We start from the raw sequence: 14,166 nt of genomic DNA, 5'->3' as shown, positions 1-14,166 counted from the left end.
CCAGCTAATTTTTTTTTTTTTTACCCCGAGCCAGAGTCTTGCTCCCACGCTGGAGTACAATGGCGCGATCTCGGCTCACTGTAACCTCCGCCTCCCAGATTCGAGTGATACTCCTGCCTCAGCCTACCGAGTAGCTGGGATTACAGGCGTGTGTGCCACCATGCCCCTGCTAGTTTTTTGTTTGTTTGTTTTTTTGAGATGAAGTCTTGCTCTGTTGCCCAGGCTGAAGTGCAATGGTGTGATCTCGGTTCATTGCAACCTCCACCTCCTAGGTTCAAGCAATTCTCATGCCTCAGCCTCCCAAGTAGCTGGGATTACAGGCATGTGCCACCAGGCCTGGCTGATTTTTTGTATTTAGTAGAGATGGGGTTATGCCATGTTGGGCAAGCTGGTCTTGAACTCCTGACCTCAGGTGATCTGCCCACCTCAGCCTCCGAAAGTGCTAGGATTACAGGTGTGAGCCACTGCGCCCTGCCAATTTTTTTTTTGTACAGACGGGATTTCACCATGTTAGCCAGGCTGGTCTTGAACTCTTATTTCACATCATTTTGTGTTGAAGACAAGTATTATTTGTTCACATTTGCTTTAAAAATAAAATGTAAAATTTTACTCGTACTGTAACATTTTCTATGACACAAACCAGTGTTAAATTTATATGCTGTTGCTTAACTCTTTTACCTCTTTGAATGTTAATACATTACATTAAATTTTTAAAATAAATGAACATTTGTATACTGTGGCAAAATCCATTTCTAATATATTTTTGCCTGTTGGTATTTTTTTCTTTGTCAGTGTGTGAGAAACAGCCACATCTTCCGTTTGATTAGATTAAAAAGAATAGTTACATGCTGGTATCACATATTTTTCTATTCATGTCCTCTCTTCTTGATGTATGTAGAGTGATGTTCTCAGTCATATAACAGAACAACTTATTTTTATTGTTGGTGATATAGAGGTATCTCATGTAAGAAGATAGCCATAAACCGTGCTCTACTGAATATTGTCATTGATATTTTAATCTCTAGGAGTCCATTCGGGTTATGTGTAGAGGGTTTAGCAGCTATTATATATTCATTCTTCAGCAGTTTTGGAAAAAATGACTTTTCAGCTTCTATATTTTAATTATTATTTGTTTCACCATGTTGGCCAGGCTGGATTTGAACTCCTGAAGTCAGGTGATCCGCCTGCCTTGGCCTCCCAAAGTGTTGAGATTACAGGCATGAGCCACTGCGCCCGGCTGGATATATATAATTTTAATGTGGTATCTTTTATTTTTCTTAGGAGCAAGTGGATTACATCTCACTAAACATGAAAACTTTCATGGTGGGTTGGATGCCATATCAGTTGGGGATGGATTATTTACCATACTGACAACCCTTAGTAAGAAAGCTTCTACAGTCCACATGATGCTGCAGCCAATTTTAACATACATGGCCTGTGGATATATGGGCAGACAAGTAAGTTCAAGCCAACAACAGTTGCAGTGATTCAAATAAATTTCTTGCGATGTAAGTGGAAAATTACAGGACAAAGATAAATAAGTATATTTATTATATATCGGACAATGAAAAGCATCAGTACAAGAGGGCTATGGATTATTAATAAAAGTTGGAGAATAAAGTTTCTTTGAAGTGGTATTTTCAGAGATGACCACAGTGATATAAGAGTAAAACATTTAATGTGTTCCTGAGTTTTAGATTTTTTAATATAGTCTCAAGAAGTTCTTCTCTTTTTCCTAAAAATAGCATAGTGTAATACTGAGGTGTTCTCCATAGATGTTATGTAAGAAGAAGTAATGTGAAATCTTTTGAAATTTATGTTGTGTATTCAGCTTCTTTTTTTTCCATTAAAAGAGATTAGGCTAATTAAAGAAAATAGGTTACAAAATTTTTCCTTTTTGTATTTCATTTTTACAAATGAAATTGTAGGAACCAGATTATTTTACTTTCTTGTCCATTTCCCATTTTGAAATGCAGATATTAGAACAATTTCTTATGTCTTTTATATAGCAGCGTATAATTATCATTTTTGTAAACATTTGTTGAATGTGTATATTTCTCTATTAGAAAATACAAAAGTACTTTAAATGGTTCAAATTTTAAATGAAATTGGTGTCTAAATGCATATTAAGAGAAAAGATAATAATGGATGAAGACACATGCTTTAAAAAATTCTCTGAGTTCAGGGAGATGGTTTTTTTTATTCAGGTAAGATTTCTTATGTATTTTGGCAGACATTTTGTATTTAGCGTATTTAAGGCTGTCAGTTTACAAAAATTAACTAGGAAGGAATATTACATGCATTGAGTTTAGTTCTTATTCACAGGAATATATAAAGTCATAATATGCATATTTCATTTTTTAGGGCTCTCTTGCTACTTGCCAGTTATCTGAGCCATTATTGTGGTTCATTTTGAGAGTATTGGATACTAGTGATGCCTTGAAAGCATTTCATGATATGGGTAAGATAATATTTCAATAACTATCATTTAAGTGTAGTTATGTGATAGTATGTTACATTTTCATTTTTGTAGTCTTTTGTGGAAGTTTACTTTTGATGTTGAACCATCTGTCCTGAGATCGATTTCATTTCATATTCTTTATAAATTTAGGTGGTGTTCAGCTCATATGCAATAATATGGTTACTAGTACAAGGGCTATTGTGAACACTGCAAGAAGTATGGTATCAACTATTATGAAATTTCTTGACTCTGGTCCAAATAAAGCTGTTGACAGCACATTGAAAACAAGAATACTAGCTTCTGAGCCTGATAATGCTGAAGGGATTCATAACTTTGCACCCCTTGGTAAGAAAAGTGTTACTAAATCTTACGTATGTGAATTTATCTAGTTTATTAGCTGGTATGAAACAAAATTAGTTGAAGTCAGTTGAGGATGTTATATATCACTATTTTAATTACAAACAGTTTATTTTAGAGGTAGTGGATATCTCGACATTCTACTTATGAGAGGGAATACTTTGTTTGTTTGTTTGTTTGTTTTGAGACGGAGTTTTGCTCTTATTGCCCAAGCAGGAGTGCAATGGCGTGATCTCAGCTCACTGCAACCTCTGCCTCCTGGGTTCAAGTGATTCCTGCCTCAGCCTCCCGAGTAGCTGGGATTACAGGCACCTGCCACCACGCCTGGCTAATTTTTGTATTTTTAGTGGAGACAGGGTTTCACCATGTTGGCCAGGCTGGTCTCGAATGCCTGACCTCAGGTGATCCACCTGCCTCGGCCTCCCAAAGTGCTGGGATTACAGGCATGAGCCACCATGCCTGGCCGAGAGGGAATGTTTTAACAGTTCTTTAGCAGTAAAGTTTGTTTTTATTTGTGAGTCTAAATAGAAGCACAATTTAAGAAACTAAATATTCTTCCGTAAGTTTTCTCTTTAAATGTTAATCAATTTTAAATCTCATTTTCCTTCTTAAAGTGGTACTGTGTTTTGTTTTGTTTTGAGAGAGTCTCACTCTCACCTAGGCTGGAGTGCAGTGGCACAGTGTCTCCCGGGTTCAGGCAATTCTCATGCCTCAGCCTCCTGAGTAGCTGGGATTGCAGGCGTGTTTCACCACACTGGGGCGGGGTGTGTGTGTGTGTGTGTGTGTGTGTGTGTGTGTGTGTGTGTGTGTTTAGTAGAGATGGGGTTTCACCATGTTGTCCAGGCTGGTCTTGAACTCCTGGCCCCAAGTGATCCCCCACCTTGGCCTCCCAAAGTGTTAGGATTACAGGCATGAGCCACTGTGCCTGGCCTTAAAGTAGTACTGTCTTTTTTAAAAGTTTTGAATTTAGGTATTTACTTTTTTATCTAGTTCACATAGTTTCTTTTAAATTTTTCTTTTCATATTTCTAAATCATAGACATTGACATCTTAGAATAAAGATGATTTTTTTAAAGGTGAAGGATATATTGGACATTGTTTTTTACTTAAAGAGTTTGAGGCTGGGCGCGGTGGCTCATGCCTGTAATCCCAGCACTTTGGGTGGCCGAGGCAGGTGGATCATGAGGTCAGGAGATCGAGACTGTCCCGGCTAACACGGTGAAACCCCGTCTCTACTAAAAATACAAAAAATTAGCTGGGCGTGGTTGCAGGCGCCTGTAGTCCCAGCTACTCGGGAGGCTGAGGCAGGAGAATGGCCTGAATCTGGGAGGCGGAGCTTGCAGTGAGCTGAGATCTCGCCACTGCACTCCAGCCTGGGCGACAGAGCGAGACTCCATCTCAAAAATAAATAAATAAATAAATAATAAAAAAAAAATTAAAAAAGAGTTTAAAAATTATTGAGCTACGTTTATTGCTGTGTCTTTAGTTTTCATGTATCATATGAGTACAAAGTAGACAGCAGTTAATAATGAACTTGTCACCTTGCCAGTTGACAGGATTTCCTAATGTTTTGTGAATACCTTTACAGTCATGCTTAGGATACTAAGTACATTACCAGCATCAATTGTTCATGTTTTCAATTAATTTTTCTAGTTTAATTTTATTTGTATAGATTTTAAAGCTTTATTATGTTTCTTTTGCAAGTTCTTATTTTATGTAAAATATCTTCTTTAGGTACAATCACATCTAGCAGTCCTACTGCCCAACCAGCTGAAGTGCTATTGCAGGCCACACCTCCTCACAGAAGAGCTCGCTCTGCTGCTTGGTCCTACATCTTTCTTCCAGAGGAGGCTTGGTGTGACCTTACCATTCACCTTCCTGCAGCAGTGCTGCTTAAGGAGATACATATCCAGCCTCATCTTGCATCTCTTGCAAGTGAGTAATATTTTATAAAGAAGCATCATGAGAACAAGCTTTAATTTAGAAATATTTGAAAATAAAAATGTTTAGTAAGCGGAAATACACTTAGGTGTGATTACCAGAGAGTGTAACTTCTGAACAGTTTTTATTGAAATAATTAATACTACCAAGTCATTTTAGGAGAAATGACTGTTAACCTCAGACAAAAAGATTATGTGATGAAGTCTAAACAAATATGTTCCAGTTATATATTATTTCGCTTTCTCTTTTCTCTCAAATTTACTAAGCTTCAGTATTAAGCTGAAATGAGTTCATTACACACCCATTTTTTTCCATGTTAGTTTTTTCAGCCCAGACCTCAGTCCTAGCCTTGTAATGTGAAATTAGCATAGATTTGTGTGCCTGCCCTCCAACTTCTTTAGAAGATAACTACCTTTTTGAATAATATTATATTTTGACTACTTCAGTGTGATTTTAAGATTCATACTGTGTTTATTGTAATATGTCAGTATCCTTGTAATATTGTATCATTCATTTGTTGCATGTTCATTGAATACATTTTATTGAACTTTGTAAGGCAAATAATTCAAAATAATTTTTACAAAATACTATCACTTAAGAGCGTGAACTCTTTCAAGTATTTATAAAGAATATGAAATACTCATTTGCTTTTTTTTTTGAGGCAGGGTCTCACTCTGTTGCCCAGGCTGGAGTGCAGTTTTGATATATCACTGTAGCCTTGACCCCTGAGGCTCAAATGATCCTCCCATCTCAGCCTCATGTATAGCTGGGACCACAGGCATGTACCACCATGCCTGGCTAAATTTTTGTATTTTTTTGTAGAGACGGGGTTTTGTTATGATGCCTAGGCTACTTTCAAACTCCTGGGCTCAGGGGATCTACCTGCCTTGGCCTCCTAAAGTGCTGAGATTACAGGTGTGAGCTACTGCACCCAGCCCATTTTGTGTTTTATATGGTTCACAAATGCTTTCAATATAGTTATAATTTTGCCAGAATTGTTTAAATTAATACACATGCTTACATTTATTGATTGATTCTCCTTGCTATCAAATATCACTCAATAATTGCATGAGGAGCTGTGGGAAATGTTGTAGATTCCTGGCATCTTTGGAGAAAACAATTTTTTTCTATGTGTTTGCAAGATTAGACTGATACAGCTTAATTACTTGTGGCATCCACACTCCTTAGATAAAAAACAGATAATATAAAGGTAGAAGGAAAATATGCTAGTACACGGTGTTTTAGGAGGTCAAAAATAACTATATTAAAAGGCAAATATAAGTCAATGTAAGACTTAGGCTACCTCTAAAATTGGAAAGAGATTGCTTTTATTTGGAAAGCAAAGGAGTTGGTCATAAGTGGTGGCTTTTGAAGTTCAGCTGGATTTTTCATATGGGAATTGAAACAGGAAGCATATTATGAAGGGGGAACCCCTGTGAAAAATTAATTGGTTTAGGTGTTCCCTACTTAAGTGTACTTGATTACAAAATTTGGTTTTATTATTGGATTAGAGCAGAAGTTGAAAATATGTTGTGATACAGTGGAAATAACAGTCTTTAGAATCAAACATGGACTTGAATCTAAGGTGTGACATTTCTTGTGGGAGCGTGGATTACTTAATCTCTTTTTGCTATGTCTGCTTGTGTAAAATGTAGATAATACTTTCCTCAAAAGGTTTTGAAGTAGAAATTTAAAAATTAACTTGACTGTCTAGTAATCAGTGTAAAGCTGGCATGTAATTCCTTCTTATTTTACCACTGAAATTAAAAATAAAACCAAATTTCAAAAGTTTTAGTTGACATATATTTATTATATGGGGTTCCATGTTAAGCTAGAAATAAATAATTTTCTGGTAGTTCATTGGGGACTCCTTACATTTCAGCAAGAATTGATTTTTTTAAAAAAATCCTGTGGATATTTGGTTTAATTTGAAAAGGAGGCTGGGCGCAGTGGGTCACACCTATAATCCCAGCACTTTGGGAGGCTGAGGCAGGTGAATCACTTGAGGACAGGAGTTCAAGACCAGCCTGGCTAACATGGCAAAACCCTGTCTCTACCAAAAGTACAAAAATTACCTAGATGTAGTGGCACCTGCCTGTAGTTCCAACTACTCTGGAGGCTACGGCAGGAGAATCACTTGAACCTGGGAGTCGGAGGTTGCAGTGAGCTAAGATCGTGCCACTGCACTCACTCCAGCCTGGGCAACAGAGCAAGACTCTATCTCAGGAAAACAAAACAAAACAAACAAAAAAAAATTTCTAAACTCAGCTGTGAGGTTAAACTCAGTGTTTAAAAAATATCACAGTCTAGTAGTAATAGAATAATTGGTAGATAAACAAGTTTTATTACATTTTTCCCCAAATTATTTAAAATAGTAAACCATAGCATATTAATCAAAGGTAGTTTTGTATTATTTGTGATAATTTTGAGTAAAGTAGAAATGATGACATAATTACCTATTTGGCTGGTTTTATTCATAGGGAGCATCAGGTACATGTGCATCACACATCTTTGGTTCCTCTTTTTTTAGGTGAATATTAGACTGTGTAAGTATAATTTTTATTGTAGATCAAATATTTTGTGTTGAAAAGTAGCTCCAACATTAATTATGGTGAAAGTCATTGTCAAACTATATTTTGTTGTATAAGTTTTCTTTTTACAAGTTCATGATGAATGCAACTGTGAAAGCTGCTATTTTACTGGGATTTTAATAAACTGTTCAATCTAGTTTACTTTGTCTTTTGTGATGATTCAGTTTTCTCTTTTTTTAGCCTGCCCTTCCTCAGTGTCTGTTGAAGTAAGTGCAGATGGGGTAAATATGCTACCTTTGTCCACTCCTGTTGTCACAAGTGGCCTCACCTACATAAAAATTCAGCTTGTAAAAGCCGAAGTAGCTTCTGCTGTCTGCCTTAGACTACATCGTCCACGGGATGCCAGCACATTAGGCCTTTCACAAATTAAATTATTGGGGCTCACTGCTTTTGGTACCACCTCTTCTGCAACAGTTAATAATCCATTCCTTCCATCTGAAGATCAGGTATCCAAAACAAGGTATGTTTTGTTTGTCCTTTTTTTTTTTTTTTTTTTGGCATGGTTGGGAGATAGGGGACTTAATTATTTTGTGGGTTTTTTCTTTTTTAGGTCTTAGGAAGGTCTTTGTTCCATAGGTATCTGTATAATACAATTTTATTAGATGTAATAGAGACAGTTTTGTGGAAACAGAATGCTGACACTGATTAAAATTAAGGTGTATATATGTTTAGTCTTTGAGATGATCTGTATGCTACATGTAGGTGTACATTGTAATTTTCTGGCTTGTAATTTTTTGTATTATACTCTGTTTCGGGAATTTGCAAATGCCTATGACCAGCCTATGACATCTGAACCATACCAACTGACCTTAGAAACAGCGACCTAGTCTTATATGGTAATTCCTAAATGTTAGTTAACAGAAGGATTATGTCTGAACCAAACTAACAAGGACCCAAATATATTTTTTAATCAACATTTTTCTGATAAATTTTGACAGCTGGATGTTTTATAGATGGATTTTATTGAAAGTTCTGCCTGATAAAAATGAATTTAAGGCCTGGCTCAGTGGCTCACACCTGTAATCCCAGCACTTGGGGAGGCCAAGGCGGGTGGATCACGAGGTCAGGAGATCGAAACCAGCCTAGCTAACAGGGCGAAACCCCATCACTACTAAAAATACAAAAAATTAGCCGGGCATGGCGGTGTGCTGCTTGGGAGGCTGAGGCAGGAGAATCGCTTGAACCCAGGAGGTGGAGGTTGCAGTGAGCCAAGATTCCACCACTGCACTCCAGCCTGGGTGAGAGAGTGAAACTCTGTCTTTAAAAAAAAAAGAATTTAGGATTTCTATTTTCAAGGTGCTAAGACTACACAGTTTTAGAAGTCTATGATAGTAATCTGTTTATCAGTATATATAATTGCATGTAAAAGAAGGTTTCTGGATGATTGCCTAAAAAAGCAAACACATGGTGTCTAAGTGCTATGAATACAAGTACTTTTGTATGTGATTTATCTTTCTGTTTGTTTTGAGACAGAGTCTCACCCTGTCGCCCAGGATGGAGTGCAGTGGTGCAGTCTAGACTCACTGCAACTTCTGCCTCCCGAGTTCAAATGATTCTCCTGCCCCACCTTCCCGAGTAGCTGGGATTACAGGCGCCCACCACCATGCCCAAGTAATCTTTGTATTTTTAGTAGATAAGGGGTTTCACCAAGTTGGCAAGGATGGTCTCGAACTCCTGACCTTGTGATCCGCCTGCCTCGGCCTCCCAAAGTGCTGAGATTACAGGTGTGAGCCACCGTGCCTGGCCGTGATTTATCTTATAGGGAAAACTTACTGTCTGTTTACTTAATTTGCAGCATTCTAAAAAAACATGTCTTAGATTGGTTAATGCTGTTTATGAAACACAACATGCTGATCTTTAAAAAGTTATGTTCTACCTCGAAGTGATTTGAGCGACTTATATTGATCATACAAGTCATTTTGTATTTTCAGTATTGGATGGTTACGGTTATTACATCATTGCCTTACTCACATAAGTGATCTAGAAGGAATGATGGCAAGTGCAGCTGCACCTACTGCTAATCTGCTGCAGACTTGTGCGGCCTTATTGATGTCACCTTACTGTGGAATGCATTCACCCAACATCGAGGTTGTGCTTGTAAAGATAGGACTGCAGTCTACTAGAATTGGCCTGAAGCTCATAGACATTCTCCTGAGAAATTGTGCAGCATCAGGCAGTGATCCTACAGGTGATAATTAACTTTGATATTTAAATGTTTACATATCTGTAAAGTAACAGCAGTTGAACTGTGCGATCTTCGTGCTTAACTCTGTTTTGGGAATTATTTTTTCTTTTAGTTTATGTTTATCTCTTCTCTCTTCTCTGATGGAGTCTCACTCTTTTGCCCAGGCTGGAGTGCAGTGGCGCAATCTTGGCTCACTACAACCTCCACCTCCCTAGTAGCTGGGATTACAGGCATCTGCCACCACACCTGGCTAATTTTTGTATTTTTAGTAGAGATGGGGTTTCTCCATATTGATCAGGCTGGTTTTGAACTCCTGACCTCAGGTGATCCACCCACCTTGGCCTCCCAAAGTGCTGGGATTACACGTGTGAACCACTGCACCCAGCCTAGTTTCATTATTTTTAGAGTTTGTTCTTTGTTGTTGGAATTTATGGAAGCCTCATTTTTAATGAATAACTTAATTCAATTAAGTAAATCTTCCCATGGTTAACTTGCTTATTTAGCAAACTTTTTCTTTGGATTCTTTGTTGCAAGATTTGAATAGTCCTTTACTTTTTGGAAGACTAAATGGACTCTCTTCTGACTCTACGATAGATATTCTTTACCAGCTTGGAACAACTCAGGATCCTGGTACAAAAGACAGGTATGATTTTATTTTTCATTTAATTAAGCACACACATGCACATAATCATGCTATAGTAAATGTTTCTGACAGTTTTTCCTTAGATGATGTCATAAAAGACAATACTGTGATATATTGTATGTTTACCATATGCCTCACACGATGTAACTTCTGCAAGTTTTCATGAACATTAGACATACATTTGTATGTGTTTGGTCATACTTTAAGCAAATTTGAACTTAAATAGAATTCTTTGTTAATACTGCTTTTGAGGAATGGAATAAAACATATATTTTTAAGTTGGCTATGTGTGAAAGGAACCTTGTAAAGTGATGGTATCAGAGTCATACTGTCTTAGGTAGTACTTTATATGTGTATATGAATGTAGGGATATTGTGTCTGTAGTTGGTACTTCAACTGTTTTTATAATGGTTCTGTTTATTTATTATTGATTATCGTATTCATCGAAGTCTTTTCATGACTTTCTGCACTCTTTCCTGCTATTTACAGAATGAAACAATATCATAACATGTAAATGACATTTGAACACGTTGGCTAAATATTTAGTGATTTTTTTCTTTTCTTTTTTTTTTTTTTTTTTTTTTTTTACATTTAGGTAATTTTAATGAGTTGTCCTAATGTCATTCTACCTTGATGTCTTTTACTTCCAAATTGATACCAACTTGAATTTTTGTTTGTTTGTTTTGTTTTGTTTTGAGATGGAGTCTTGCTCTGTTGCCCAGGCTGGAGTGCAGTGGTGCAATCTTGGCTCACTGCAAGCTCCACCTTCTGGGTTCATGCCATTCTTCTGCCTCAGCCTCCTGAGTAGCTGGGTCTACAGGCGACCACCACTATGACTGGCTACTTTTTTTTTTTTTTTTTTTTTGTATTTTTAGTAGAGACGGGGCTTTACCGTGTTAGTCAGGATGGTCTCAATCTCCTGACCTCATGATCCGCCCACCTCGGGCCTCCCAAGTGCTGGGATTACAGGCATGAGCCACCGCGCCCGGCCAACTTGAAGTAGTTTTGAAACATATTTTTGTTGATAAATTTTTGAGCAAATATTTGGCATTCTCTGTCTTTATGTGTAGCATCCATATTAGAAAAACAGAGAGATTTCTTCCTGATTTATGTTACTTTTTAATATTTTGATTAATTATGTTTAAAATGAAGTCATTTGATGTTTTATTAATATCTTTATAAATTATTAAAATTATGGATTACATTTAAACATAGATTGCAATTGTTTTTGATAAAGTGAATAACAATTTGTGCCAAATTTGAATCATAATGGTTAGTAGTGGTTAAAATATATTTAAAATATCAGTGTTAAATATTTTTCCAGAACAGGTTGCTTGAAATCTGTTAGGATTATTTAATTTTTAAATATTGTTGTGGCTTTTTAATAAGAAGAAAATTAAGCTGAATTCATTTTCTCTGCATACTGCTTTTTAAAACATGAATGTTTGTTATATAAAACTGACATTAATGACAAGGTTGTTAGACTGAGAAAAATGTCTTCCGTGTCTTCTGAATTCTCTTTATTCCCCATCATGTGAAATTGAAAGTCTTATCTTTCAGAATTAGTATTATATACCTTCCTATCCCTGTTTCTTTTAGTGTGAAGCCAAGAATCTTATATTCTGAAATAGAAATTGAAGGAAAATAAACAAAATGTAAACACAGTGTTTTAAGAACTTGAGAAATCTAAAAGTCTTTTGCTCCCAGGTTGTGGTTCAAAATTGGGTGTGTTTTACTGGTTCCGAGCTCCAGGAGATTGGGATTAGTGGGGTTAGTTGACCTATAATCTTGTTATTAATGTTAGTTCTAAATGACAGATACCTGTATTTTTAAAAGTACTATGCAGAGAAAATAAATTTAAGCTTAATTTCCATCTTATAAAAATTATACTTAAAAAAATATATGTAAGTGTTGAGGGTGTATTCTGTTGTCAGAATGAATGAGTGTGGGTGGCTATTACTAGTATTTAATGCTAGGGTCCAGGGATGTGAAACGTGCTGTATTTCATGAGACTTTGTACAATGAAGAATTAGCCCCAGATCACTGTTCTAGTATGTTATCTCAAACCTTTTGATGGTTGAAATTGGTAAGGTTATTGGAAAATTGGAACTGGAACTAGTATGTCTTTGTTGCCGATAGATTTCCTTTTTTTCCTATTTTAGATTAAAATAATCAAAAACAATTAGTACATTATTCTCATAAATACCCTACTCACCATGCAGAGATGGTATTTATCTATATGAAATGCCAATTGCACTATATAGTTGGTTATATGAATTCGTTTTCTTCGTTTAAGAATTCAGGCCTTGTTAAAATGGGTTAGTGATTCTGCAAGAGTGGCTGCTATGAAGAGAAGTGGCAGGATGAACTACATGTGTCCTAACTCCTCAACAGTAGAGTATGGTCTTCTGATGCCATCTCCTTCTCATTTGCACTGTGTAGCAGCCATTCTGTGGCACAGTTATGAGCTGCTTGTAGAATATGACTTACCAGCACTCCTGGACCAAGAGCTCTTTGAGTAAGTATGATTTGTGAAATCTTTTTTATCCCCCAGTACTAGATCAGTTAGTGTTCACTTGATAAAACAAAATATTTTACATGTTTATTAGGAGAAACATAATATTTTGAAAGTAGCAAATATAATCAAGTATACTTTTGAAATGAATTGTCAAATATTAATTTATCTTTGTGTTTTAAGAAGATATGTTAGCAGTACTGCCTTTTTTTTAACCTAAAATTATGCTTAATGTAGATATTGCTGTGGTTCATAGTGTTTATTCTCAGTTGCAGATTTTCCCACCAGATTATCTTTAATGTACAACTCTGGCAGGAAAGTACAGCTAGACAACTTTGGGGGTGGGCATGGTGGCTCACACCTGTAATCCCAGCACTTTGGAGGCCGAGGTGGGAAGATCGCTTGAGTCAGGAGTTCACGACCAGCTTGGGCAACATGCAAAACGTTGTCTGTACAAAAATGCAGAAGTAAGAAAGCTGGGCACAGTGGCTCATGCCTGTAATCCCAGCACTTTGGGAGGCCGAGGTGGGCAGATCACGAGGTCAGGAGTTCGAGACCAGCCTGGCCAACATGGTGAAACCCCGTCTCTACTAAAAATAGAAAAACTAGCCCGGCGTGGTGGCGCGTGTCTGTAATCCCAGTTACTTGGGAGGCTGAGGCAGGAGGATCACTTGAACCTGGGAGGTGGAGGTTGCAGTGTGCTAAGATTGCACCATTGCACTCAAGCCTGGGCGACAAGAGCAAGACTCTGTCTCAAAAAAAAAAAATCAGCCGGACACGGTGGTATGCACCTGTCGTTCCAGCTACTTGGGAGGCTGAGGCGCAAGAATTGTTTGAGTCTGCAGAAGTTGCAGTGAGCTGCGCTCACGCCACTGTACCCCAGCCTGGGCAACAGAGCGAGACTCTATCTCAAAAAAAATAACTTTGGGGAGCTGAGATGGGAGGATCACTTGAAACGAGGCGTTTGATGCCAGACTGGCTAAAATAGAGAGACCAAATCTCTACAAAAAAATTAAAAATTAGCCAGGCATGGTGGCACGTTCCTCTAGCCCTAACTACTTGGGAGGCTGAGGTGGGAGGATCACTTGAACCCAGGAGTTAGTTAGAGCCCACACTGACCTATGATGATGGCACCACTGGCACTGCAGCCAGGGCAACAGAGCAAGATGTCATCTCAAAAAAGAACAAAAATGTAAAGCTAGAAAATTTGAGACTTTTCTAGATTGTCCTTTTGACAAGTAGTTTTTATTTACCCACGTTTCTTCACCATATTTAGCTAAGTCTTTGCTGAACTTACTGATAGCTAACTATTAAGTCTGCAGCAGAATTCATTTTTGAAGAGTTCCTGTGACACATAAAAAGTAGGCCTATTGTTCTCTAGTAGGTCATCATATTTGGCCTTAGCGGTTGGCATAATCCATGACTTAATTACTGAGCCTCACTGGTAGTTTTTTATTTGCAAACATGAATTTAA

The 14,166-nt window shown here is 37.2% G+C and overlaps 1 protein-coding gene across 29 annotated transcripts in view; it reads left to right on the top strand.

Moving 5' to 3' along the window:
• BIRC6 (baculoviral IAP repeat containing 6) overlaps nucleotides 1-14,166 on the top strand; it is a 263,300-nt gene that overhangs the window by 144,993 nt on the left and 104,141 nt on the right. For 28 of the 29 annotated variants that reach the window (XR_004669772.3, XM_034952910.4, XM_055108071.2 and 25 more), the window contains 8 exons: nucleotides 1,282-1,457; nucleotides 2,365-2,461; nucleotides 2,612-2,806; nucleotides 4,552-4,752; nucleotides 7,530-7,809; nucleotides 9,281-9,537; nucleotides 10,069-10,177; nucleotides 12,474-12,695. Coding sequence is in view for 28 of the 29 variants with exons in the window: in XM_034952910.4 (XP_034808801.1) it covers nucleotides 1,282-1,457; nucleotides 2,365-2,461; nucleotides 2,612-2,806; nucleotides 4,552-4,752; nucleotides 7,530-7,809; nucleotides 9,281-9,537; nucleotides 10,069-10,177; nucleotides 12,474-12,695 (1,537 nt within the window). In the remaining variant the exon portion in view is untranslated. The remainder of the gene's footprint in view (nucleotides 1-1,281; nucleotides 1,458-2,364; nucleotides 2,462-2,611; nucleotides 2,807-4,551; nucleotides 4,753-7,529; nucleotides 7,810-9,280; nucleotides 9,538-10,068; nucleotides 10,178-12,473; nucleotides 12,696-14,166) is intronic. The other variant, XM_055108074.2, reaches the window with a different exon arrangement.

This window comes from Pan paniscus, chromosome 12 (assembly GCF_029289425.2).
Source record: "Pan paniscus chromosome 12, NHGRI_mPanPan1-v2.0_pri, whole genome shotgun sequence".
Lineage (NCBI taxonomy): Eukaryota > Metazoa > Chordata > Mammalia > Primates > Hominidae > Pan > Pan paniscus.
The sequence above is the reverse complement of the archived record's forward strand: the minus strand, read 5'-3'. Positions and strand labels throughout refer to the sequence as shown.